The 27,431-nt window shown below is 40.9% G+C and overlaps 1 protein-coding gene across 4 annotated transcripts in view; it reads right to left on the minus strand.

Moving 5' to 3' along the window:
- TBCD (tubulin folding cofactor D) overlaps positions 1-27,431 on the minus strand; it is a 123,478-nt gene that overhangs the window by 9,194 nt on the left and 86,853 nt on the right. For all 4 annotated transcript variants that reach the window (XM_061376970.1, XM_061376969.1, XM_061376972.1 and 1 more), the window contains 12 exons: positions 26,017-26,048; positions 23,871-23,933; positions 23,372-23,448; positions 21,199-21,280; positions 18,499-18,617; positions 18,109-18,200; positions 17,376-17,516; positions 14,333-14,416; positions 13,092-13,250; positions 11,811-11,949; positions 5,547-5,668; positions 4,290-4,367 (listed from right to left, as the gene is read on the minus strand). In XM_061376970.1, the coding sequence (XP_061232954.1) occupies positions 4,290-4,367; positions 5,547-5,668; positions 11,811-11,949; positions 13,092-13,250; positions 14,333-14,416; positions 17,376-17,516; positions 18,109-18,200; positions 18,499-18,617; positions 21,199-21,280; positions 23,372-23,448; positions 23,871-23,933; positions 26,017-26,048 (1,188 nt within the window). The remainder of the gene's footprint in view (positions 1-4,289; positions 4,368-5,546; positions 5,669-11,810; positions 11,950-13,091; positions 13,251-14,332; positions 14,417-17,375; positions 17,517-18,108; positions 18,201-18,498; positions 18,618-21,198; positions 21,281-23,371; positions 23,449-23,870; positions 23,934-26,016; positions 26,049-27,431) is intronic.

Raw genomic sequence — 27,431 nt, forward strand, 5'->3', positions numbered from 1 at the left:
GTGATTCCCACAGCTTTTTCCCAGCCCCCCGTACAAACACAAGCATTGTCAGGAGATTCCAAGGAGCTATTAAAGAGACGTAAGGAGGGAATATTGCTTTCATTTCAGTTCAAATGGTTTAATCTTTTACTTGCTACACTCAAAGCTGAAGTGCCGTAGATGCAAAAGAAACTATTTCCTATTTGTCTAGCAGCATGATTAACTTGGAAACCTCTCTGTATTGTGCATGGAAAGCAGAAAGCACAAATAGTAACATCCATTTGCTGCTACTGTGATTCAAAGCTGTGGAGGAGAACTACTCCAGAGAGGTGTGCAGCATGATGTGCTGGAAAAAAGGACCGTTTAAAATAATCTGTTTATAGGAATGACAAGGTGTTTTGTGACCTTAATGCACCTTTGACATACAGCTTCCCTAACAAGAGCTGCTGCTTTTTAATTACTTGAAACAAAGAGCAAAATACTGGCAAAGATTGACTTGGTTAAAACCCCCCTGAGCAACAAAGCATGGACCCACTAAGCTAAAGAACGCTGTCTACAGCCATAAATATTGTCCAGAAACCCCACTGAAAAAGCAGATTAAATTACCAAGGCTTCAGTGTTGATACTGGGGCTTTGTAAGAAATGATCAGAGCCAAGAGTGGCCTCCAAGACCAAACCCTCTGTGGAGGCTGATTTAAAACACCTCTATCAGATGCTGGAAGAGCAGGTTCCTCACCATGCACTGCCCATGGTCCTGTCAGCCCTGCTTCCACGTTCTATGGAGCGTGACAAGCACGGGACGCATGCACAGGGGAGCCGTGTGATGAGGATGACAGACACCTGCATGAATGAGCCTGTGTGTGTGTGCCCACACCTCGGTTTGCCTGCGTGCACCAGGGACCTGCTCACCTCATACCAAGAGACTGAATGCGTTCTCTTAACCTTGATGAAACTTCTCCTCTTCCCACCCCCGGTTACACAGAGACATTGTATGGACAACTAATTCAATACCTGCAGCACATGCCTGGCTTTCAGCACAGAACAACAGCAATGCAGTGAATGAGGTGAGATTTAACCTGGTTGAACAACAGGGATATTGCTGGGAAGTGCAGCAACAAAGAGACCAATTTCAGCAAAAGCATCTGGAATAAATTTAATACACGTAACCTCATGTGCAGCACTTCGTGCTTAAAACAGATGCGCTTCTGTCATTTGCCAATTTCACATTTGCAATAACTAAACCTAACCTGTGTGTGATCTCAGATGACTCAAACAGCTTGGCCTCTTGAAAGGAAATTGAGAAAATTCCTTCTCCTGTGTGGGCACAGCGCCAGCAGGAACAGTCGGCATCTGGGGAGAAGGGATCAGCCTAAAGCCTTCACATGATGTGAACTGGGCACATGCAGGGCTGCAGCAAGGGGAGGGCTTTTTCCTTCTGAAGGTGAGCGGAGCTTCAGCCGCTTGGTTCACGCTGCCTGGGGTGGCCGGGAAACCAAACAGCCTCTGCCAGACTCTGCTGTTGGGTGCCTAACGTAAGAGCAGCAGAACTGCTCTGAGGAAGTCATGTTCAGTAAAGAGAGAAATCACAGAATCCCATAATGGTTTGGGCTGAAGGGACCTTAAAGCTCATCCAGTTCCCATGGGCAGGGACCCCTTCCACTGGAGCAGCTTGCTCCAAGCCCCTGTGTCCAACCTGGCCTTGAACACTGCCAGGGATGGGGCAGCCACAGCTTCTCTGGGCACCCTGTGCCAGCGCCTCAGCACCCTCACAGGGAACACACGCAATGCATAATGCACAGCAGTACATAGAAATCTTCAGTCAGAGCTCAGTGGGACACAGACCATCCTGAAACACCAGAAAAATGTGATACATACACAATGCACGGATGTGTCATACATACACAGAAGAATCAGACTCAGTGCTTTTACTTATTACTCCAGAAAGCATTAATCCTGAACTGCCATTCACAGGCTATTCTGTTCCCCTGGTGCTCTGTGGTACACTAATCTTACTGTAGTTCCTCAGGACCTACCAATCTCCCTGCAGCCACAGGAGCTGTAACCAGAAAACAATCCCCCAGTGCCACGTTTGCAGGTGGCTTCCGTTCTCTGATCAATTCACCTCCCTACATAAGTATGAAAACAGCTCTGAACATTCACCAGGTACCTTGAGGTGAAATGGGGAGGGTTTGGGTCATGGCACCATGGAGAAGAAATTCCGTTTCAGCTGAACTTTATGGCCCTGTTTGGGCAGGAGGGCACACGGGGCAGGAAAGAAGCAGGAGGTGAATGATGCTGCAGTTTCACAGCCGCTTTGTGCCAGTGGACACCTGCCCTGCTGCCAAGAGAAATGGTTTCCCTCCCTTCCCTCCCACTGCTTCCCACCTTATTCTGGCACAGTTTGTGAGCAGAACAGATCGAGGAACGACCTCAAGCTGGGTTTTACAGGGTATTTTTAACCTGGAACAGTTCCCTAATGCCATTCATCACGTAGCAATACAAACCATTCCTGCCAATTCACAGGAGGGGGAGACTCCCATGCTGGACACACAGGTTTAAGCCAACTTAAGATGAACAGGAAGTAACAGCCTTAAAAATGGCAGGAAGAGCTTAGCTTTCCATACTGCAGACTCAAACTAAGCCAAGCACAACAAAGAGAAGCTGCTTCTGAGACCTGTGATTGCCCCAGTGATACTGAAGCTGATTCATTTCAAACCCCACAGGGCAGGTATTTACCCTGCACTTCACTTCCCCGCTGGCAGGTTCAGCGGAACCCTGGCAGAGAAGTGACCCACGCACCACACATCAATCTAAGCAGGGTCACTCAATGTATGACAACTGAGGAGAAACACCCAGGGGTTCACTCGCCCTCCTGCACTAAGATCACAAGACACCAGCCCTCCACCAGCGCTGAAATCCACCTACAGAGCCATGCCAGGGATGTCAGACTGCATATTCTGAACTAGAGGAGCTGGGAGGTGGAAGAGGCAGGAAAACGCCCCGCAGGTCACATCTCTGCAGGGCAGGAGTGACACCAAGTGGCAATCTGCTTTAACTGGAGCAGCGAGCTCTGCACGAGTGTCAAACTAATCCAGCCAAAAGCTGTTAGTCACAGAACCACAGAATGGTTTGAGGTGGATGGGACCTTTAAAGCTCTTCTAGTTCCAACCCCTACAATGAGCAGGGACACCTTCCACTGGACCAGGTTGCTCCAATCCTGCTTATATTAAGCAGTGTAGGATATTACCTGCTCTGGACTGCTAATGTTTTATTAGGAAGTAAGATCCAGGATACTTCACACTACCCTTTGCTGAAACTCCACTCAGGCCACTGTAGTAAAAACTGAGGGAAGGCAATGAAATGGAAACAAACACCTCAAGGAATGCCAATCTTTCATTCCCAGGTTCTCCAAAAGGCTTTTCATTTGCTATGTGACAAGTTTACAGCAGAATAGAAGCAACAGGAAAGCTGCTCACTAGCAGTAAGACTGCTTTTAAAAACACCTCATCCCTCTTATTTCTGTTTAACTGTACGGCACACATTATAGAGCAGCAGGTGCCTTTTCATCAGAAATACGCTTGGATCACCTTCAAAATCTTATCCCCCTCTTCTCCCCCTAGGTTTTATTTCAGGCCTTTTCCATAAAGCTTTACAATGGCACCACAGGACTGAGTCTGAGCCTCACTGGCACAGCAAACACACTGATGCTACCACACGCTCTCTGCGCAGTGCCCCATGATGCAGGAGACAGACTCTTCCTGGGATTTCCACCCATAATCTATTGTTCTCCCCTCAGGAGAGAGGCTGGAGCCTGTGTGGAAGTCCCAGATCACCGCTAGGATCACCAAACTGAACAAGCACTGTTCATTCTATCTGTGAGTATCTGAGTGATCTTAAACTCTCACTCAATTAAAAGAGATTATCTAAACAGACACTTCAAAACAGGAGCAGACTCGATTAAAACCTTTAGATTCATAAGGCTTTTCAGATCTATTTACTGCCTGCAATTCTTGAGTCAACAGACTCCAAAACCAGTACAGGTGCTTGTAGGATTTACACTGTGCAGTTCTGCAAACACCACTGCATGTGCCCCAATGCTGCCTGGCAGGGTCTGTGGAATATATCTTAACATTACTGGGATTAAAACCATTCTCCTCTGAAACAGCTGCAAAAACTTAAATCACCAGAGCCACGTACACTCATCCCTGGAGTCCCATGGACCCCCATCTAGAGCAGTTCAGCAGCACTGTCAGATTTAAGAGGCCTGTTGCATGGTGGAAAATAAACAGAAAAGACTTCCAGCAACTTACTTCTCTTGCATGGTAAAGTTGTCAAAACAGCCGTTTGCCAACATCTGGTCCAGCATTGTCAGGAGAGGTACAGACACCCTGATGAAAGAAGATCATTTCACAATGTAAATACACTTCCTGGCATACATATACACAGTGTTTTAATGAGAAGCAAAGAAACTTCCTATCTACCTACACATATTTAAATTAGAACCCTAATTTAGACAGGGGAGGGTTGCTCGGGGAGTTGTGTGTTGGCTAAACCATCCTCCTTGGCTGAGAAGGGGACCTTCTGTTAGAGCCAGAAGGAAAACACCTGATTTACAACACGCCTGGTTTGAACTTGCAGGGTCCTGAAAACACAATTCATGGGAGTAGAAAACAGTGATTTATTTTCTAGGATATAAACAACATGTTGCACAAAGCCTACCAGCAGTTACAGCAGGCAATTACCAAGTGAACCAACACACAGTGTGTCAGCTGCATTAACCCTGGTCGTGTTTTCTGTTTCAACAAATGAGAAAAGAAACAGAACAGATCTGAAAATCCTGTTAATAATCGTGGGTTTTTTTCACAGTAGGGAAGATTTTTTGTTTTGCACATATTAGAATCATAGAATCATAGAATAGTTAGGGTTGGAAAGGACCTTAAGATCATCAAGTTCCAACCCCCCTGCCATGGGCAGGGACACCTCACACTAAACCATCTCACCCAAGGCTTCGTCCAACCTGGCCTTGAGCACTGCCAGGGATGGAGCATTCACAACCTCCGTGGGCAACCCATTCCAGTGCCTCACCACCCTAACAGGAAAGAACTTCCTCCTTATATCCAATCTAAACTTCTCCTGTTCAAGTTTTAACCTGTTACCCCTTGTCCTATATTGGATAAGTGAGGTTTAGAGAAATTAATCTCATTCTGCTGAATAAGTCACCTTTAAAGAAAAATCTTTACAAGAATACTTCCTTCAAGTATTTGTGAAAAAACTCTACCTAAAGGAAATGCAGACTGGATGACACTGAAAAGGGTACAGCAATATATAACCCCAATAAAACCTGGTGTTTATCACATTATGCATGATAATGTGATAGTAAATGCAAAACATCTACACCACTCCTTTGCTACAGGTCTTACCAGAGGCACCACTGTACCAAACTGATGGAGTAAAGCACATTTAACAAGGCTCGGGCATGCTTCATCTAGGCCTAGTAAAAGACATGCCACACATCTGATTTCAAACTGTCCTGCTGTTAGGAATGAAGAGCACAAGGAAACCGTTACCGGTCGTTCCGCAGGTTGTCCTCAAAGACCTTGAGCAGCGTTGCACAAAAACTCTCCAAAGCGCTGGAATCATTCTGGATTTTCTTCATGTAGTCAAAAAGGCTCTGGGCAGAGTACCTGAGCTGCAAGAGAAGGAACCTCAGAGGCAGGTACAGGGAACAAACCCCACTGTACAATTATGCATGTCCCTCACTACCGGAGGTGTAGACCTGCTGGAACACACACTTTCAACAGCAGCCAAGTACATTAAACTCAATAACAATATCTGACAGGAATGTGGCTATTTCACTTTCATTAATCCCTTCTCAAGGAAGGGTTTTCCTTCCTTTTTTACGTTTTGCCATTGTAGGAAAAGAGACCACATTAAAGGTTTGTTATTTTCTTTCTCTCAAAGTAAAACATCCCCAGACCGCTGTGATTATCCTGCTTTACTTCAAACACTAATATTGTTATGGCTGGGAGAGAGTACACAAGGAGTTCAAGAGGTAATATTTATTAAACAACTGAACACTGCAGACAAGCTCTTGGGCACTTGGTACAGGCCACACCAACCACTACTCAGGTTAGAAATGAAAACCAACTCAGAAGTAATGCCTCTTGGTTTAACTTTGTAATGTTCATCAGCTGCTTCAAGAAAGATGGAGGGGCTTTTAATGCCTGTGCCCAAGGCTCAGCTGGAAGCATCCCTCTGGGAAACACCACCCTGCAAACATGGCAGGGTCCAGCCTTGGTTCAGCACCTCCCTGCAGCAATGAGCCCAGCCCTGAAGGAACCAGGCCCCACAGGCACCAGCCAGTGGCCTCCCCACTCCCAGAGCTGCAGTGCGGGACCTCCACGGGACCCCCCTTTCCAGTGGGACCCACCTACCAAGCAGGATCCATGGCTCAAGAGGCTTACAGTACACCCTTGAGCTGCAGGACAAGGACTACTTGTCATCACTACTAATGCTAAGGTTTGCCATTTCTGGGAGAGGTGGAATTTCAGTTTCCAGGCTCATCTTTTAAAATATTAGTTGACTTCCCTTGAGGATGAGAATAAGAATTTGTGTGTTTTTTTGTTACAAGAACTACCCCTCAAAGGAAAACGCTGTATCAAGGATAAACATCATCAGATTGCTGCATCTTCTCGACTCTGATGTGAAGGATTGTCCATCCTCCTGCAGCTTGGTCAAGCCTTTCCCGTAAGAAACTGGCTTACATGAAGGGGGTGTGGGAAGGGCAGGTGGGGCAGAGCAGTTTCGAAGCACAGACTTCTTTCAGTTTTGGTCCCAAGTGCTAAACCATTCTCTGTTGAGTCAAGAGGGGGCTGTAAGCAGTAAGCAAGCCTGCTCCGTCAGTGGAGATCGTCTTTCTGAAGCTCATACGTAGCATTTTGATAGCTCATTCAAAAGTGCAATCAGCTCCCTCAGAAGACTGACTTATCAAGAAAAACAATGTTAGATTGGTATGAGCAGTGTAACAAGTGTCTGTCTGCATGAAAACAAGAGAGAACAACCTCTATTTAACCATTTTACCTCACTTTTGTATCAGTAACAGTTCTGGGTGCATCAGCACAACAGAGCAAGAAACGTTTTAGCCCTGAATCAAAGCTCTGAAGGAGTTTCCAAAAGTTTCACCCTGCTTGTATACAACCCAGCAGAGTCCGTGGTTTTAACAGCCTGTTCTACACTGACACATCCTGGGCAATGCCGAAGCAGGAATACTTCTTTAAAGAGGTAAAGCAATGTAAAGGAATGATTCAGTTATTCTGCATTGCAAAACAGCAGCCAAATCTCAGTAAAAAAGTCTTTAAAACATTTGCAGAAGCCAGCTGTGCTAACCTGAAGTACTGAGTTAAACTGAGTGAGGTTCTGCCATATGCCAAAACTAACGCTGGTACGTTCCCTGTACGCTGAGTATAAACTGGCCCCTCCACACTGAAAGGTCTTCACAGGAAATACAATGGTAAGAAAGAAAGATTTCCTGAAAATCTGAAACCTGATTAATTGCTGTACACTGCCCTCTAAAACAGTCTGTGCGTTCCAGACCACTGCCTCACACTAGCAGAGAGCAACCATAAGCAGAAGTAAGGTTACATCCAAGCCAAGTCTCAGGAAGAACAAGGTTAACCGGGTATTCTTCTCTCCTGTTTGTCTTTCAAACTTCCCTACGGATCTCACACCATTTTCTGAAAACAGCTTAATTACTCGATGCTTTTCCTGCAGATTCCAATGACTGAAAAGACAAGGATGGGCACGAAAGGAAAGGGCAAGCATAACTGCACATAGGAGGCTCCAATGCTGGGCTAAACCAAGAGGGAGTAAGAAAAACTGTATGATGAAGACCGCATTTCTTCATTAGGAAGTAATTAAACTGAAAGGTGTGGATAAACCATCACACAACTGCTTCAGAGACTGAAACATGGAATGTTTTCCAAATCGTCAGCATAGACCATATGAACTTTACTGGAGGTAATTCCAATACAACAAGATGCCATGAGATGAACAGGTTAAACCCGCATGTCCTCCTCAGGAGAACACTTCATTTCCCAGATAACCTGAGGACAATTATCTGAGCTATACCCTTAACTGCTCAGGAGTCTTTGCAGAGAAGAGCATTTCCAAACTTCTTCCTCATCTATGCAGAACACAGAATTCACACTACATCAAATGTGTGACATTTACCTTTCCCTGGGGTTCCACAAGGACTGGGAAAGGAAATTAGGAGGTTAATGGGTTGGAACTGGGACAACTCTGGGTAAGAATTTAAGAGGAGGCCTGAGAATGACCTTGTTCTTATTAAACACAGTAAAAGCAGGGTTTGCCAAGGCCTGACTCTCTCATCACTCAAGCTAATAGTAGATACTTCAGTGACAGGGAACACACGATAAGGCAAACAGTGTTCAAAGGGACCATTCATCTGATGATAAAGTCCTAAGGACACAACCCCAGTGGTTCTCCACCTCCCATCAGGCCAGTCTCCTCGGAGCCCAGGTATCACAACAAAATTCAGTCTGCTGCACGTAATGCACCCCAAATGGAAGTCAAGTGAGTAACTGCTGGGAAAGCCTGCTCAAAATCAGATGTGCAGCTCATTGCTAAAGGCTCCAGTTTTCATAAAAGCATTTCAGCAGAGCAAGACCCACCAACAGCATCAGAACATTCCTGTAACACGTGCAGATGAAACCATGTTACGCTCAATAAATAGCACTGGGTTTGGATCATTTCTAATCCTGACAAATTTACAGCCCTGCAGTGGCAGTAGCCTGTTTTCCCAGTCACTTCAGAAACAACTGCATAGTGCTGGAGTTTTAGCACAAGTGAAACCATGTCTCCATTGTTGTCCTTGCAACGTTCCTTTTAATAAATCAGATCTTTGGAGCCCAGTAACCCTAAGGCTCCAGTCAGTGATATTTTACGAGAAGAAGGAATATCATAGTCTCATCTTGGAACCCCGGTACTGGCCTGGGAGAAAACCTCCAATTTTCAACACCGGTTGCTGCTTTTTTTACAAGAAAGAAAGAAACAAAAAAAGGATTTACTTAAAATTTCTGTAACATTTTAAAATGTAATTTTCACTCTCTGTGACACAGGACATTCTGTGCTTGAACAAAGTTCCAAATGTAATGTGATGTTCAACAATAATGAAATTATATCAAAATTATATCCTGACCCTGAAACTCCAGGGTTTGAGAACTGGAGAAAGAACCCCATTGTCTTGTTCTGATCTCCATATAGTGAGAGGGGGTTTTATGCTGCCCTAAGAAATCTGCATCACTGTGGGCCACATATATAATTAGAAGATTCTTTTACACAGAGAAAGTGCCCTTTGAACCAAGGCGATGCAGCAGAATGCCAAACCCCAGAGGGAATGACATCTTCTGTTTTTCCAGATTACTTCAAATGCTGGAGCTGCAATTCTTTCAGCAACCATGCTGCCACCAAAATGTTTCTGAGATACCCCACACAGCTCATGTCAGAAAATCTCTTTAAAAAGCAGAACAAAGAACTACTCTTGCTAAATATACTGCAGAGCAATCTTAACTATGGAGAAATAGCCACTGACCACTGGATTACAATGGAGCCTTTCTCCTGCTAATTCCATGAGATGACTTAAAGACATTTGAACTCAGATTATCTTGCGGTATACAAGACTCTTCTATGTCCATGTGTGTATGCATGTATATATTTTGTAAGTGACAGATCACAGGAACACACCCAGGTTACTGCAAGAGCACATATCTGAATAATCATTTTCCCGTAGTGGAGACTTAAAAAATCCACTTCTTTCATATGGATTTAATACAACAGATCTTAAAGTTTTCTAGTAATATTTAAAATCAGTCTCTGGATACTTAGCAAAGAACACTACAGACTTTGACAGAACAGCCTGAAACGCAAGTCATTCTAATACACATCAATTCTAATTTATATATCACTTTCAAATATCAAATGTAATTCACCACACACTGTATAATCCCAAGTGCAAATATCCTGTACTTTGAGCCTCCCTTGCACTCCTATCTGGCTCAAAAGAGGATGAGGTCATCTTCTTTCGAAAGCCAAAGCCCCTGAGAGTATTTTAACCGGAACAAGCCTTTAACGCTAAAGAAAAACGGGAGGTCACAGAAAGTTAACATTTCAAACTCGTGTTTGGAATCAGGACAGGAGGTTTCCCTTACGCACCCTGGCAGCCGGTAACGAGGGAAGGGAGCTGGCAGTAACAGAACTGTTCACACTTTTCAAACCCAAGCACAACCACAACTTTGAGAAAACCTAAAAGATATCAAACTGTTGAGTAAGGATTTTCCTCTGCCTCGTTAGTAATCAGAACGTCCGTTTCTCCACAGCCTTCCTCCCTTTTTATACGTACACGAAAAGCTTTGGCTTTGGTGGAGCCTCCTATAATTAACTGTGTTTGATTAAAAGCTGAATTTCTTGTACATGCCTGCTATTAAAAAAATCTGTTGAGAGTTACACTGTCTATCCGATAATTACGGGCACAAACCAATAAGCACATGCTTGCAAAGGTCTAAAATAGCTGGAGCTATATAATTAGTTCCCTTTTTAGAAACATTAAAATTCTCCAAACTGTTTTAAATACAGACACCAAATTCCCAGCTACACTAAAACCAAAGGCATATGGACATCTCTTGATCACAAAGAACCATGGCACCAGGCAAAACCCATCATTCAGGCATATTCTCACCAGTTCACTGTAAGACTGAAAAGTGGAAGCCATGGGAGACAAGCTTGAAATGATTACCTCTTTCCTTCTGTGAGCCCAGCAGGAGCTGTTCTCTCTCCACAAAAACGCTGTTTCCCCGACACTTACCACTTTTCTACCAGCTCTTTTTAATGAGAGACAGTATTCTTAATTAGAAACACTCTTCAGCACTGTTGGGGTGCTGATTCATGGCCTCCTGTTAAAGGACCACGGTGATTTAAAGCTTTCACTGACAGAATATTCTGTTACTTGTCTGTAGTGTCATATTGAACCGTCCTTACCCCAATAGCTGTTTTCGCATATGTTACATCTATGGATACGCCAAATAGCAAAAAAAGTGAGAAGCCTTGAAACCAAGAATTCTGAAACCAGTGACACAAGTTGTAATGGAAGGATACAAGGATACAGTAAAGTTATAATAAAGTCTGGAAGATTTTGGCAGTGTGACAGACTACCAAAACCAGTGATAGAGACGGTGTTCAGGCACAGAATAATGAAACAGAGATTGCAAAGCTCAGAGGATTCAGACATTTGAATGACATTTCTTTGTAATGTAAGTTCTGGCGTCTCTCTGGTAGGAAGTCAAAATGAAAAACCCTGAACACACTGTTAACACATATTGACAACTGACAGTTAACACCTCACATCAGGTTACAAATGAAAACATCGAGGCATTCACCTCACTTAAAAAGAGCAATCACTTTGTGTTTAGCCATAGCATTCAGTTGAACACTCTTCCTCTGCTAACAGCTTGGAAGAGTGGGTGAGCAAATAAACCTAAGAGCTGACTGAGCCAACAGGGTCAGGTTCTATTAGGCAAGGAAATAGGTAACAAAGTGCCCAGTGAGTCAAGAAAATAGTACTTTTAAAGATGAAAAATACAAAGCCCATCAGGTCTAAAAGTATGACTTGATTTCTTTTAAAACTCTCATATATGAAACGCTCTCAGAAACGGCCATCTGCAGTCACTGTGATAGACTTCAGTCTATTACATTTTAGTCCACAATTCATCAGTAAATGCATTCTCCTACCCTGCAGGAAAGCCACTCGGCCTTCTTACCGTTGTCTCTGTCAATCCACCAACAGACACAGAGAGACCCAGAAGCACAGAGTACTGGTATGCTGGCAAAGCCAGAAGCTGGGTGATTCGAGGGAACGCTTCTGATGCAGCATTCCAGTTCAGAGTCTCTTTCTCAGACCTGGGTAAAGGGGAAGATAAAAATAATCTTGGCTGTGTGCACTGCCTTTCTTTCCCATACATTCCTATGAGAGCTCCTCATCCTCAAGCAGCACATCAGTGAAGAAAATCTCTGAATTACGTAAAAATCAAATTAATCATTGGTCTTTAAGCATATGGGGAAAATGCAAAAACTTCACCCACTGACAGTGAACTGAAGCAGTCCTCAAGTCCTTATTCCTTTGAACCACAGTTTCTTTTTCATATGCACTTTACACCAAGAAAACAAGTTCTCCTGCTTGCATTCCTTTCTGACTTCTCTGCCATCAACAGCTAGTCAACCACTGATGCAAAGGCAGACTTATCCCAGGAGAGGCTGACACACACCCCCACCACACATCAATCAGCAGCCCAGCAGACAGGGCTTTTTGAATTACGGGAGGTTCAGATTCTGCTGAACAAACAGAATGGGGACACAAAGTTGGATGTTTCCTATCCCAATGAGGTATTATCATCACCACTCAGCAATCAGTTGCTCTCACTCCTGCTTTAACTAGAAATATCATCTCGGAAAACTACTGCAACTGGAGTGTGGTTAAAAATAACACAATTCATTACAATTATCATTATGATCAACCAACGTTTTCTCCCAGGCGGGGGGGATGAGGAAGGGTGTCTGCCAATAAATTCCAACTCTTCCATTATGAAGAGGAGATTATAAACCTGTCATTTCATGAACATGTTCGTTTCATGAACAGGATTACCAAAACACAGCTCCCAGCAGTTCCACTTCACCAATGGTCTCCCATCTACTACTGCCATGATCTCTACAATCCAGCACAGAATTGGCTGGTGGGTTCAGAAATTACTGGGGCTGATGCAGACAAAGACTTCTGCAGCATGACCATGTAAGACCTATCTCCTTAGGAAACTATGGTTTTTAACAGGACCTTATACTGTAAATTCTTCTTTGGAATATTTTACATATTTATGGATATTCATTGCACATTTCAATGAAATCCTGACAGACACCACCAGATATTCCTCAATAAATGTATTAGCCATTTGGGCACACCAGGTTGCTAGACTTAGATATAATTTATCTTATTAGGTGCATATATCTTTTACTTTCACTGTTTTAGGATACATTTTTCAATACATTACCTTGGAAATATCCTTTCTAGCTCTTCTCGATGAGGTATGTGTGGAATCGGAGGATGGTCAAAGTGTAGGAGAGCAAGGAACACAGATCCTGCATGAGCTCGGAATTTATCTATCTTTTCAGCCGACTGTTGAGCCACACAGCACATGATCTGTTTGCAGCTGCAAAGAAGAAAACAAGTCTATAATGTAACCAGTGAAATGTGTATCTAAATTTCAACCGTTTCAACATTAAAACAAATATCCTGCTATGAAAGCACTTTGGTTCAACTCTTCATAACAAGCTTACAAGAGGTTTAAGTCATCAACATGGTGACAATCTTTAAAGCTGTAACTTCCATAGCCATCATACTACAAATTGTTGGTATTCACATACTACCTTTCATCAAAAAAGATAAGAAGTTCCTCTGAGCTTTGAATGAACTGCTACATTTAAGATGGAAATAGAGCAGGAACCTTGAGAAAAGCACATTTTCAAGTAGAAAATTGCACATGCAGCAGAGAGGACAAGGTCTGTCCCATATCTCACACATCCCGAATGAATCGCTTCTTCACCTCTGGCTAGCTTTTTACAATATCCTGTTTTGCCTGCATTCACAACTAAACTATCAGCTACAGTACTGTGTTCCACAAGGACACTGAAGCTCAGTGTTAACTACCTTTTTCTCTGTATTTCCTTCCTAATAATTCTGCAAAGAAGACAGTACATTTTTTCACATTCCAAATGAAAGATGTGATGCCCTGGGTAAGAGGGCAAGTCTGCTTTCTATTTAACTGAAGAATCCTAGCAGGCTCCACAGAGGTGGCAAGTATAGACCAAATCACACCAATGCCCTGGACATCAGAGGCGAAACTGCCCCCAGTTTCTCTCAATAGAGTTAATCTCTCTGAAAAACAGATGTAATATTCTCAGCATCTGTATGGCTTTAAGGTTGATGCACTTCTATCAAAAGTTCTGTTTCACTCAATAGAAGAATCATGGAATGGTTTGCGTTGGAATGGGCCTTAAAGCTCATCCAGTTCCAATTCCTGCTGTAGGCAGGGACACCTTCCTCTAGGGCAGGTTGCTCCAAGCCCTGTCCAACCTGGCCTTGAACATTGCCAGGGATAGGGCAGCCACAACTTCTCTGGGCACCCTATGCCAGTGCCTTACCACCTAAGGATGCAATATATAAGAAAGGCTTTTCTGTGTGGATTGGAATGTAATTATAAGATAAGGCACAAAACCAGTACAAGTCACATACATATTGGCATCAATTAACTCTGCTTCGTTCTGAACCAGGAGAAGGGTCACTTCCATTAAACTTCTCATAGCAGCTTCACGCACCCTGTTGAAACAGAGATATGTTAGAGCAGCTCTATCTGGCAAAAAATCAAAACAATTAAAGTGTTGACCTCTGAGAGCAGCTATCCTATGTTGGGGAGGAAGAGGAGTGTGCACAACTGTACCACCAAGCCTATGAAGTGAAGCCCACATTGCAATGACGGCACAACAATCATCCAAGTTTCCAGGCAAGCCCCTGCCTCACCACCTGAGTTTTTATTCCAGCCAGATGTCATCAAGTTTACTCTTTAAGAAGGTTAGAACTGACAATGATGAGTAATATTTAGTGTGCAAGTAGATGTGTTTAAACCTAAGTGCGCTGTCTCCTTCCTATCATCTTCTAAAAAGGCCAACCCATATTTTGACATTAAGAGATTTAAGCACTATTAGAACTGCCATATTCTTGTAAATTTTCAAGCTTAGTATTTTCAGCATTAAAAAACTGCAACTTAGAATGGCTTCAATCTCTATGCTAAATAATAATTCGTTTTATGAAAAAGATTGAAGTAACACTAAGTTGTGCTTGAAGTGAGTATTATCTGTATGGTGAAGATTTTCTGCCTTCAAAATGTCTAAATATGGTATCAATATAAAAATAAGAGTGTAATGTCAAAAATGAATATCAATATGCTTGTTTTAAGCCACATGCCTTATCGATACATGAGTTATGTTAGAAGTAGTTTCTTTCTTAAGACACGGGCAATACCATGGCAGAGACTCAAGCGGTTACACGATCCTGCGGAAGACCAGCACCAACACATCTCTCACACTTGTAACTCATGGTAATGTCAACCTTTCTGAGTAATAATTGAAAAATTGAAATATCAGAAAAGGTACAGCTGCCTGATGTGAAAAGAAATAACCCCAATTTCCAAAGCCAGATGTAAACAGTTGTCTATGCAACCTAAAACTGGGTGGGACATCTGCCGTAATGGTAAAAAAAGGTAAATTACATCATTTTTTCCTAAGAAGCTTAATGCAAGTTTGGCAATCTTTCATCAAAGTATGTTTTCCTAGTTTTTCATGCAGTATCTGACCATTAGATACGCATGTCTAACACCTGTAGACAGATTGGACATGTCCCAGCAAACAATGCAAAGTTTGCATATGGAAAGTAAAGTTGGTTAAACTTTCCCACGATTCCATTGAAGACAGACAAAAATTACACACCAAAGACAAGGTCTCTACAGAGCAATGGCAATTCTCCTCCTATCTTTCCATCTTAGTCAATGGATTAGAACAAACAGAATGAGAAAACATATTTGAGAGGCCACAAAAGTATTTAGCAGCCTGCAGTTTGCTATGAGAAAGGATTTCCCTTCCCCCTTTAATTTACGTGTGTTTTGCCTGGATTTTGGCTGGCATTGCCAAAGAAGCTTAAAAGGAATCTGCTGCTCGAAGCACATTTGAATTTTAATGGGTGTTGGGAATTTAATTTCCTCAGGATTTCTTTGAAAATTTCCACTTTGTAGAGTTTTGTTTTGTTTTTAAATTAAGACACAGACAGAAGGATAAACAATAGGTGGGGGGGGCCCTAAATGAGAGCTGTCAGATGTGGAAGTTAACTTGAATACCTAATAAGTTAACTTGAATATCTAATTATATTTAGTCAGGTTCTTATCTACCTCAGTATCTTGCCTACTTTTGAAAGCAAAAAGCTTAGTATCTCCTCCCTTTCTCTCAGTCTGCACCCTATTTGGTTGCTTTTACATTTTCCTTCAGCTACACCTGTCTCTCCCTTGTGTCAACTACATTCTCCAAGTGAGATCCGTTTACCTCCCTCTTGCTTCTTTGATGGCTGAGTAAGGATGAGAGGAAAAGCCATGAATCCTTCCCTTATGGAAGCTCTCACGACCTGTTCTTTATCCTTACTTGTTTGCATCCTCATTTCCTCTCATAAGATGCCACACAAACCTACTGTTCTCTGATTTTTTATCCTCTGCTGCTATTATCCTGCCCTGTGACAATTTTAACAACCGAGGCTGAGGGGCTGGGTATCATTACACAAATCAAGAAAAATACAGCCACAAACACTAAATCAGGCTGATAAAAGTAGGCTGGAGCATTCATCCTGTGTAATTTTCCAGCACATTTGTAAATACTGCAGTGAAGTACCCTAAAGGAACAAGGAACATCCCCAATTACAGCTTCTTCAGAAATTAAACACAAACCCAAAGAACAACAGAAGCCTTCATTGTGCTTTAGTTCATCAATTTAGAAATTGCCTTTTCAGATCACTGTTACTGGAGGAATACAGAAAAGTTGGATTAATTCTATATCATATATTGAATATTCTTTATATATTAAGAGAACTATGAAGACTGAAGGATGTCACAAAAATATGACTGCTACAGACTATCTTATCCCTATTCTATAGGTTTCACAGTAGTAGCTACATTCCCGCAGACTTATGATTTAATTATTGCATTCTCATAGGTGAAAGAAATCATTGAAGTCCAAAACTTACAAAGGAGTCAGTAATACCACAGCATAGTTCATAAAGGTTTTATCCATCTCAGCCAGTCACTAGTCACTAAGACGTTATGCAATTGCTCCCTCTCCTGGCAAAGAATCCCCACAACACGAAGGTACAATAGGAGAGTTAACGTAGGAGAAAGCGTGCTACTTCAACAAAACAGAAGTTTAAAAACTCTGTACATTTTACAACCAAATACATTCCTGATATTCACTAAGAGAAAATAACGTCATCCACAAAACCAGAACAAGGCTGAACTTCAGTTTAAAACACGATAATCCCCATCTTCCAGGCAAGGGACAAACAAATTCTTGTCAGCATTTCTTTTCACTTTCTACTTCTCTTGCCCCAGTGTATTTCTGCCTATACCCAAATCTCCAAAAGCCTGGAGCTATCTGTTTCTGACACGTTTTGAAAAGACGCTGGTTTTTAGTTAGACAGCAAACATGACAGCTATGCTTAAGTCTTAGTTTGTAAGGTATCTTACCATCCTCCAACATCTCCTCGGCTGTCTGTGGTGTAGTCAGTCACACCATTAAGTAGCATAGCATAAATCTGAGCAACGTTATCTTTGCAGACATATTCTTCCTGGGATCCTTCTCCCTTTACACCTGCTGTCTGGCAAACCCTTTAAGAAGAGAAAATAAGTGGGAGAAACCACTGCACTAGGCAAGGAGAAACATTCAAGACCACAGCTTTGTTCTGTCGCTTAATAAAATTCCCTGACATACGGTATTCTAACCACCTGTAACATCTGCTACAAACAGTATGAAGGATACTTCTGAGCCTACTGTGTCATATTTGACCTGAGGATTTATTTCTGATCTGTGTTCAGGTTTAAAAGAATGCTGCCGAGGCTAAAAACTTAACAGATAAAGCAACTTCTTCACATCATTAGGAGGGTAGAAAAAATATTCTTCCTCACTACAGTTCCCTAAATCGCAGCCCATAAGAAAGGTGAACTCCAAAATACACTCTAGCTGGTCACTTAATTCAGTAAAAACCCCCACACCACCATCAGAGCTGTAATCTATCCTCAGGTGTGTGATCATCCTCTAATTCAAAGATGTACTGAATACTGGAGATGCATGCAGCCCTGAGAACGTGTACATCGTAGTGTAGCTGATTTCAGGAATCATGCTACAGACCCACAAGAAAAACCACAATGAACAGGAGAAAACTTCTATAGAAAGAATGAGATGAAAAAAAATCAAACATACTTTGCAATTGCTATGAGGGCATCTCTTCTGGCTTCTGCAAAGCTCACGTTTCCAGGGGAAATTAAGGTAACTTGTTTCAGACCTTCCAAAACCTGGAAAAAAAAATATATAAAAATATATTTAAATCCAATGCATTATTTATGATGTTGAATTTATATACTGTATTTAAATTTCCATTAACACTACTAACACAGGACTAAACTTTAATTATCAGAATCTATAACAACCTAAACCTGTGACGATTTTCTGGAGTTATTGTACGTTAGAATCCAAACCTCCTTCAGAAAGACCTTTAATTATGATTATTATTATTAGTTTGATTACCACCATAGGTTTCATTCAAAACGCCCTGTGCCCTCTCCTTTCATTACAATGAGCATGTTTTCTCACCTGCTGAAGCCTGCCCTTTAGCAGAAATCTTGGAAGAGCCCCAAGAGCACGTGAAAAGCCACAACGAACCATTTCCTCTGTGTTCTGTAGTTCTGAAACATACATTGTCACCAGCTCATCTAGAAAAAAATACAATTGCAGAGTGAAAAGCAATTACCACATCAGCGTCCGTACATACTTGGCTAACAAAAAAACTAAACCAGAAGATCCCTCAAACAGAGCATCTAGAAAATTTCGTAATTCATTAAGCCAAAATACAGAATACCTTGAACACCCTGCAGAAAAAAGGTAGAAGTTTTAAGATGCTCACTGTTACATGAATGAATTCTACAAAGTCATGCGTTTAGACAGACTAATCCAAGTCATTCAAGAAGAAAAAAAGGACAGTTATATTTTTGTTATAAATCCAAAGTACAAGCACCAATTTCTATGCAAACACAGCGGCACAAGCTCTTTTCTATTTCCAGGTAACAGCTTTCCATAATTAGACAAGTATTCTATGTTAGGAAAGAGATGTCTTTGCATTTGTAAAGAGTAAGTTATTAGAGAGTTTTCCCCCAGAAAATTCCTACTGGACTGGGGGTTTAAACACACACTCAGATCATACCTAATCAATGTGATAATTTCATATCACGTTATACAGAGACAGAAAACAAGTTGGGCATTTTGTAGAGAAAGCTCAAAAAGAAGGGACCACTTTGAAGTTTGGATGCTGTGCTCTGATGATGCATATCACTATGTGACAAAACAGGGACAAAACAAGGACAATGGCCTCTACAAGAGGTAGCAGACAAAAGGTGCAAGAGTAAACTGAACTGCACATGGAAAAAGGAGCCTCAACAATAAAGTGATACAAAGAAGAAAATGAGAATGAATGAAAACAATAAAAAGAAAAAAGTCAGGAATCTATGTCTTTCCATTGCAGTTTTTTTATGACTGATTTAACAGACAATACTTCCTTTACCAGCTTTTTTGGTCAATACATTAAATTTTTCTGTAAAACGCAGAGTAAAACAAGGTACTCCAGAAAAAGTGTAATGGCTTTAAAATGATAGAGGGGACATTTAGATGAGATATCAGGAAGTTCTTTCCTGTTAGGGTGATGAGGCACTGCCTCATCAGGTTGCCCACAGAAGCTGTGGCTGCCCCATCCCTGGCAGTGTTGAAGGCTGGATGGGGCTTGAAGCAGCCTGGTCTAGTGGAAGGTGTCCTTGCCCATGGCAGGGGGTTGGAACTGGATGAACTTTTTCCAACCCAAACCACTCTGATTCTATGGTTCATCTCTACACAGAATATGTACTTTTTAATTCTCATGGAAAAAGAATCACAGATCCCAGGACAATTGTTTAATAGTGCCATTGCTTACTGTCATCCAAGATTTAAATGATTGAGCAATATTTGTTAGAGGAAGAAAGAACAGTTACCATAAGAAACTACACATTAATCATAACTCATGACTGATTTTTTTTTTGTTCTTTTTTAAATCCCTGTGCAATAGGCAAGCCTCAACTAGTTCCTCACAGCAGGAAACTAGTTCCCTGTCCAGAGGTTAGCAATACCTTCACATAAGCATATGCATTTAAAACTTTCCTAACCACTGGAGTGTAAGGTAGAGTCTTGAGGCCATAGGAAGATGCAACGCTTGCTTAGACAGCAAGATGATCTTAGACAGTAAAGACTATGACAGTCTTCCCTTTGACTGATGTAAATTCAAGATTGACATTTTAGCCAAATGACATAAAATTAAGACATGACAACTAGCAAATGAACAGCTCTTCACTTGTAACTACTTCGTAATTATCCTAGCGAGGGTAATGCAAACGTTAATATTCTTCTAAGAGTTTTCAGCTTCATAAAATATGGCCTATGCAGCGTCTATAGTATTAATTCAACACAACCCATCCTGAAAGAACATTAAAAGAGACAGTCATCAAAACCAAACCAGAACACACTAAGACAGAAAAAAATAAAACAAAGAGAAAGTGAAAACAAATGGAGGTAACAGAAGTGATTCAATAAAACAGCAGTCTTATAGGGAGAGATTCAGAATGCCGAATCACTGACATATCTTTTATTTGTGTTTTCATTTTAATCTGTCAAGTGATAGTGAAACTGGTTAAATTTTACAAAAGCTTTTTTTTTCCTAATCCCCTTAATCATGTTTAGACCTGCTTTCATACCTAAGGCACCTGCATTGTCATTGAATGTCTTCTACACAGTAGCTTACACGCATATATGCACACATCAGACATTATGGGGAAGATGTTTAACAGTGGGTTTCAGTCCCACAACATACACAATTTAATGGTCATGAAAGACATAGTTTTCACTGGCATAGAGATGAAAATATTCTTTTTTTTTCCGTGCAAAGTCTGCATGTGTAATGGCACTTTTTTCATCATGTGTGGAAGAGGCTTTAGAGCAGTACAAGGCCAAATAAAAGCATAAACAAGACAGAGTTGACTAGAGATCTTTTAGAACAGCAAAAATTCCCAACCCTCAATTCTATTCTCTAAATCATTTCAGAAAGCCTGATTAAATTTTTTGCCTGTATTTCAGTTGGCTTTATCATTCGGTCCTGAAGCATTTTAAGGTCCTTTAAAATTAGTGATGCTCCTCCCCATCCTACCCAGTACTTCCAAAGTGCAAGTTAGGTCCAGTTCAGTATTTTCCACCTCTACTGTAAACATGAGTCATTACCCTGTAGAGCTGAATCAGCTTCTCCCTTTTCATTGATGTAATACTCATTACAGAGCGCAGCCAGTGCAGACACAGCAGACTCCTGCAACAAAGGCAAAACTGTGAACCTGATATATTTACACTAATTTTATAGTTCATTATAACTGTGCTTAGAATTAAAGGGTTAAGGAAAAAGAGTGGATTTTCTTTAAAAAGTCCTTCCCTTCAGCCACTGACATTTACTTTCTTTTTATTTCTTCCTAATACTGGTTTAAGAACAGCTGAACAGGAAACCTATGCAAGAAAAATGAAAAAAAACAGATTTTACTCTTGTCCCTTCAAACGTACCAGTAAGCTAAATTAATATTTAAGAAATTAATGGCAAAGTATCAACCGTATTTTCAGTTCAGTTCAAAGACCTACAGCATGTCTCAGTATTTCAAAATACAGAAGTCACTATTTCATCTTCGATGTATTGATGCCAGATTACAAAAACAAACCATATTTTCCCAGAGGTACAGAAACAAAGGGGGAAAAAAACATGGACTGAAGGTTATAAACAAAACCCCCAAAATATCCAGTATCACAATCCTTGTGTGTCAATCTTAACTGGTTTAGAAAGGATTACAGGTTGTGTATTATGCCTGAACCTCTAATCTTTAGAGTGGTTTCGGTCATGATTCAGAACACAAAACCAGTACAGCTGCTATTTCAAAAAGCATGTAACAAGTTTTCTCATAAAATTTATGGTTGAATTATACTTTTCCGCTAATAATATAATGCTGACCAAAATTATAATAAATTTGAGAGCATATAAGAACTATGCACTGTTCCATTCACATTAATAACAATACTTATTAATACTCCTGTTCTCCAGGTACAAAACACAGGAATCATGTACACATGGCACACAGGCAGCTTATTCATTCTGCCTTCAAAGACACCTCAGATTTGTTCTCTATGCAAAACCAAGGACGTGGAAAAAAACCCACCAAGATTCATTTAAATAATATTGTAACTACCAGAGGCATTATAGTAGCAAAATATACAGAATTAGATAATTCTAACAGATAGATAATTCTAATAGATAAGTCCTGTAGAACACGGAATCACACAACGGTTTGGGTTGGAAGGGACCTTTAAACGTCATCTAGTTCCAACCCCCTTGCAATGAGCCAGGGACACCTTCCACTGTAACAGGTTGCTCATAGCCTTCACTTTCTAAAGAGAATGGTTTTCACCTTAAATGCATGAAGTTACATTGGAAGAGTATCCTGTATGTCAGAAAAAAAGATGACTTTTCAATGTCTTGAGCACTGTCCTTAAAATTATTTCTTTCTAAAGTATATACAGAAATCAAGTGAGGATTTATATTTAGTAAACACTGCTCAACAATAATTAATGTTAACCAAACAAGTCAAAATTCTCTAAAGTGTATAATTAATTCTTCTAAACTTGGTTTAGAAGGTCCACTCGTAAGACATACAAGCTCTTTGAATAAATCCCTAATGCCCAAAGAATATTGCAGGAATTTGAATGTCATCTTTTAATTTTCTTTGGTGATTTGGATACATTCTAGTCTACTGTCTTCCAAGAAAGACTTTAAAATACTACCAGGTATTTGTAATGCTTTTTTATCTTATTTTTAAAACCTAAGAAAATGAACACAATATGTTATATTCAAATTTCTCTGTGATGGCTCTAACAGGGAAGACAAAAATCGTCTTTATAATTCACTAGAGCCTTTAAGAGTGCAAGATCAAACTGTCATAGTATTACATGGGAAAATTAAGATGAATGACTGGAGGGGCTAAGTTCATGTACATAAAATAGCATGAAACATATCCATAAATGGATCTAATATTCAAAATTGGAGTAGCTTGAGAGCACAGTAAAAGGATTTGCAACAGAGTTTAATGGAAAAGTCAAGCACGTTGTTGCTGCCCACTGTCACTGCAGCACCAGTCATTTACTTTGTCCAACAAGAACAATTTTTATGATAGCTTTTCAAAATAGCTAATAAAAAAAGTCCATTTGAATTTTGAGGAATTGTGGTTTTTTTTTAAATAACCCTTCTTGCCAAGCTAAGGAACAAACATTCAAGAACCAATTAGATTCCATGGAAAATAAACCACCAACAGAAAGCAAAAATACTTCTAACTCTGTACTTCATGTGTACATGTTCATACAGTACCTTTATATGCTGTCGTGCAGTGCTTGAAGCAAGAGTGAGACTTCTTAGACTGTCATTTATTAACCACTGCCAGCCAGCTGAAACAGTAAAGAACATAAATGGTATTAAACCTTCATATGTTCTTAACTTCAACATTCTGATTATTTTTTTTATGAAGACTAGCAATTACACACACGGACATATTTCCTTGGGCTTCCAAAATAAACAAGATTGTAATTCTCAATTAGTGTAACTCTTCTTGGTTTGGTTTACAACAGACAGAGCACAAACACTGGGGATGCTGAAAACTGACAGGAAAAACCCCCGTATTAGTAAACAGCTACAGAACAACTCTTCAAATAACATCCCCATCTGTTGCAGTATTTGTGTATCTTTTTGATATGTTTTTGTTAGGCCACCCAACCTCACTAATCCTGCTCCTTTCAAATAATAATTTGTTAATGCTTCAGTTAATGACTAACTGCAAAGACAGTGGGAGGTTATTTAAAATACAACATACCGATTACTGGATCTCCTCTAAAGGGCATTTTTGATAGTGACAACTTCTCAATCAGAGTGCACACTGTAAAAAAAAAAGTAAACTGGATAACTGATAAACACAAACCAATGAGACATTGCAGCAATTCTGAAGATATGACAAGTTACCTTAGCATTAATTTGAAATGGAAGAAAACTAATGGAAGGCCAAAAGATGTGAAATTAGAAACTGAAATGACACTTGTGGTTCTTGCATACACAGTACTGAGAACAGTTATTTGTTCTCTGATGCGAGCTAGTTCCATTATTCATGCAAATACACTGTTTGGTGCTATGATTCCCCCTGCTCTGCCATTTAAGGTGCACATGTACGTATCAGCCACCTTTCTGTTTCTATACCAGTCTGTAAAGGGCTCTGTAGTATCGTTGATAGTACACCAACTTGGAGAAGGATAATATTACAGCTATTAAAAACTATTCAAATATATATGGGAGGTTTTCCTGTTTCTTATTAGCATTTTTTGGACCTTTATGGAGTGGTATCTGTTCACTGCACAGAGCTAGGAGCTGTAAAACTGGATGCAGCTTTATTTCCTTTGATACTCTGAACATGAGAAAATGTCTTTTTAATAATTAGGTCCTTGTAATTTTTAATCTATGAATTCATGTGAGTTCTAAGCTTACAAAACCACTTTCACAATAGGGGTGGGGTTTTTTAGTGTTTCAAGGCTGGTTTGGGGTATAGAGATTAACAGAGTAAAAATTGCAAACTTCTACCATATGTAGATTGCACTGCTCGAATGGAAGCTCAGCACTTGGATGAACAAAGTGTCTTTCACCTCCTGATGATCAGTTCAAATACAACAGATCCCTACACATTCATATTCCCTAGCTGACTGCTTTAGACACGGTGGAGGCTTGGTAGAGAGGAGGGAAAGGACAGAACAAGCTACCACATAACGCCACCTTTTTGTTTTCGCTCCTCCCACAGCCTAATCTTTGAATCTTCCTCTGGGCTCTGTACACAGTTCATCATCTTCCTCATTTATAATCAACTAACTGGGCTCCAAACCTACTCTTGAATTCAGTCCTCAGTATGGTAATACCACACAGCCAGGCTTCCTGGGCTCAAACTCCATTCTTTGTTCTCATATTTATTCACAGACAAGGTTAAGCACAGTGACTAAAACCAAGTCTCTTAGGGTTCCTCCTTAGCTCTCTATGCTTCTTTATGCTCTATTGTGGTTGAGACCATCATCTTCATTAGACATGCAGGCAATCTGTGGAGCATTTTCAATTCTTCTCTTATTCCACCTACACAGCAGTACCATGCCAAAATACTGTCATTTGTACTTCTCCAAAATCACGAAATATTCAGCTGCTTGAAAGCTAAAAGATGTTACCAAACCTACCTATCCCTTCAGCCTGCATTATCATGTCACAGGACTGTAAACTCAAAGACTGCAGAAATCCTTCTTGCTCCATCACCCCTTTTATTTCATCTTGGCACTAAAACTCCTTTACCCGCTATGTTTGCATGGCTTCACACCTTCAAAGCCAGACTCTGCTACATAGTACTTACATATGCAACTCATGAGCAGGAAACTCAAGTTGGCATCATTTCCTTACCCACCCTGGCTACCTGGATGGATACTTTTTCCTGCACTGCTGATTCCTTCCTTTTTACAGAGGTTCTACATATAACAATCTTCAAACTCCATGTGAACAAATCATATTTTCTGTGATACTACCCTTCCCACAACCTGGTTTTATATGGTCTTTAGTCTTTCTGCACACACGTATGATGATAAAATCATTAGTTACATGATGGCATCTGCCTTAATGGACAGATTGTATCTCTTCTGGAACATAATCTGCATAAATCAATGAAGGAAGAAAGTTCACTGTGTGCAACAACAGAAGGAGAGAATGTGTGACAATAAACTCAAGAACTATCTCCAACTCTCAAGTTATTTGCAAGCGTGCTGGCAACCAAGGTTCTGGTATGCCTGTCTTCTGACTGGCCTCCAAGCTTTGTACTATTTTCATTACTGTGTCTGCTTTATTTATGCCTTCAACACAACATATGCAAAACAAACTGGGAAAGAGAAAACAGAAGAATTTATGACTGCACATTCTCTGCTTTCACACCCCAGTGTGATACTTACCAGCTGGTCTCATCAGTTCTCCACCTAAACCCCTGCAAAGCAGAAAGAGACATCAGAGAATAACCTACCACAAGCAACCCGAGCGCATTGCCAAGTGAGGAAAAAACCCTCAAAACCATTTCAGAATGAAAGCAGATCACACAATACCTGCATGTTTGTATCTGACCAACTCTAAAATACTTCTTTTTAGATCAACTGCTGCCTTGACTTCAGCTTGATTGATACAAAAGCGTCCTGAATACTTAACTTTCTTTTTGCAAAAATGTGGCCCTAGACTAATTTTTTATGTGAATAATTAAGACTCAAGTTCATTCTGCTTTCTTTTCAGTTGCTTCAGAAGCATTTCAAACCTGTGGGACTTGCCACAGGACTTCTCAGTCATACAGCCTCTACAAGCTTCTGACTTCTACAACTGAAAAGCAATTACATGCAATTTTTAAACAGAATCTACATTAAACAGCAACTTCATTCACAGTTGCCATTTTCACAAATGGGAACTGGTTTACTTCCTTGGAGAAGTTTCTCACCCTTCTCTCTTCACCATCTCCTTCCCCGCTGAAGCCCTCTCCCAACTAATCTTGTATCCATCATCACAAAAAAAGGGGGTAAAAACCTCCAGGACATCAGAAAAGGGAGAGAAACAAATGGCTCAAGATGCTTCAGACCCTCCTGAAGTGAGTGACCGTTACACAAGGATGGTCTCTCAAACTTAGGCTTACCCAGCCCAGGTAACCCTGCCTTAAGCCTGGCTGCTGAAAGTGCTGGGAAGAGAAAGCTTGAACTGGGCAGAAAGTGGGCAGAGAAGCATTCTGGCAAAGGCAGGGCCTGTTTCCATTCTTTAGCCTCTCGTGTCTCTGAGCAGAGAGGTTTCCTCCCAGAGCTGAGCAGTATCTGCTGGTTACATGGATATCCCCATGCTGCCGTGGGCACCGCTTGGGGCATTATACTCAGTGTCACCCTCTGTGTCTTAATTTTCCCATTTTATGAACCTTTGACCCCTGCCCTTCCTTTGGATATTTCTTCCCTCAGCTCCTTATTCTTGTCTCCCTTCACTTTTGCTGGAATATTTCCTCCCTGAGGTGTGCCAAACCCTTAATCACCTGTTTGTATGGCCAAGCTCTGGCAGAAACTCCCAGCAAGGGGGAGGAACAACAAAGACTTCTTGTTTATTTGCTTGGTTTGGGGTTGGTTTTTTTAAACCTTTTCTTCCCTCCTCTCCTCCTCCCTCCCCACAATAAAATTAGTAGCTATGCTCAGAAGGCAAACTTAGCAACCTTAACAGCCCTTAGAACTTTGTTCTCCAGCTTACCCTTTTATATGAGCTTCAAAAGCCTAAACGTTTTAAACAAGTTTTTCCATTCCCTACAAAGAGGTGCCTCCTGCAACACGCACTGGGTTTTTGACTGCTCAACATT

The sequence above is a fragment of the Neopsephotus bourkii genome, unplaced genomic scaffold (genome assembly GCF_033783945.1).
Source record: "Neopsephotus bourkii isolate Nb327-2 ecotype Australia unplaced genomic scaffold, CSIRO-AGI_Nbou_v1 NB_1749, whole genome shotgun sequence".
NCBI lineage: Eukaryota > Metazoa > Chordata > Aves > Psittaciformes > Psittacidae > Neopsephotus > Neopsephotus bourkii.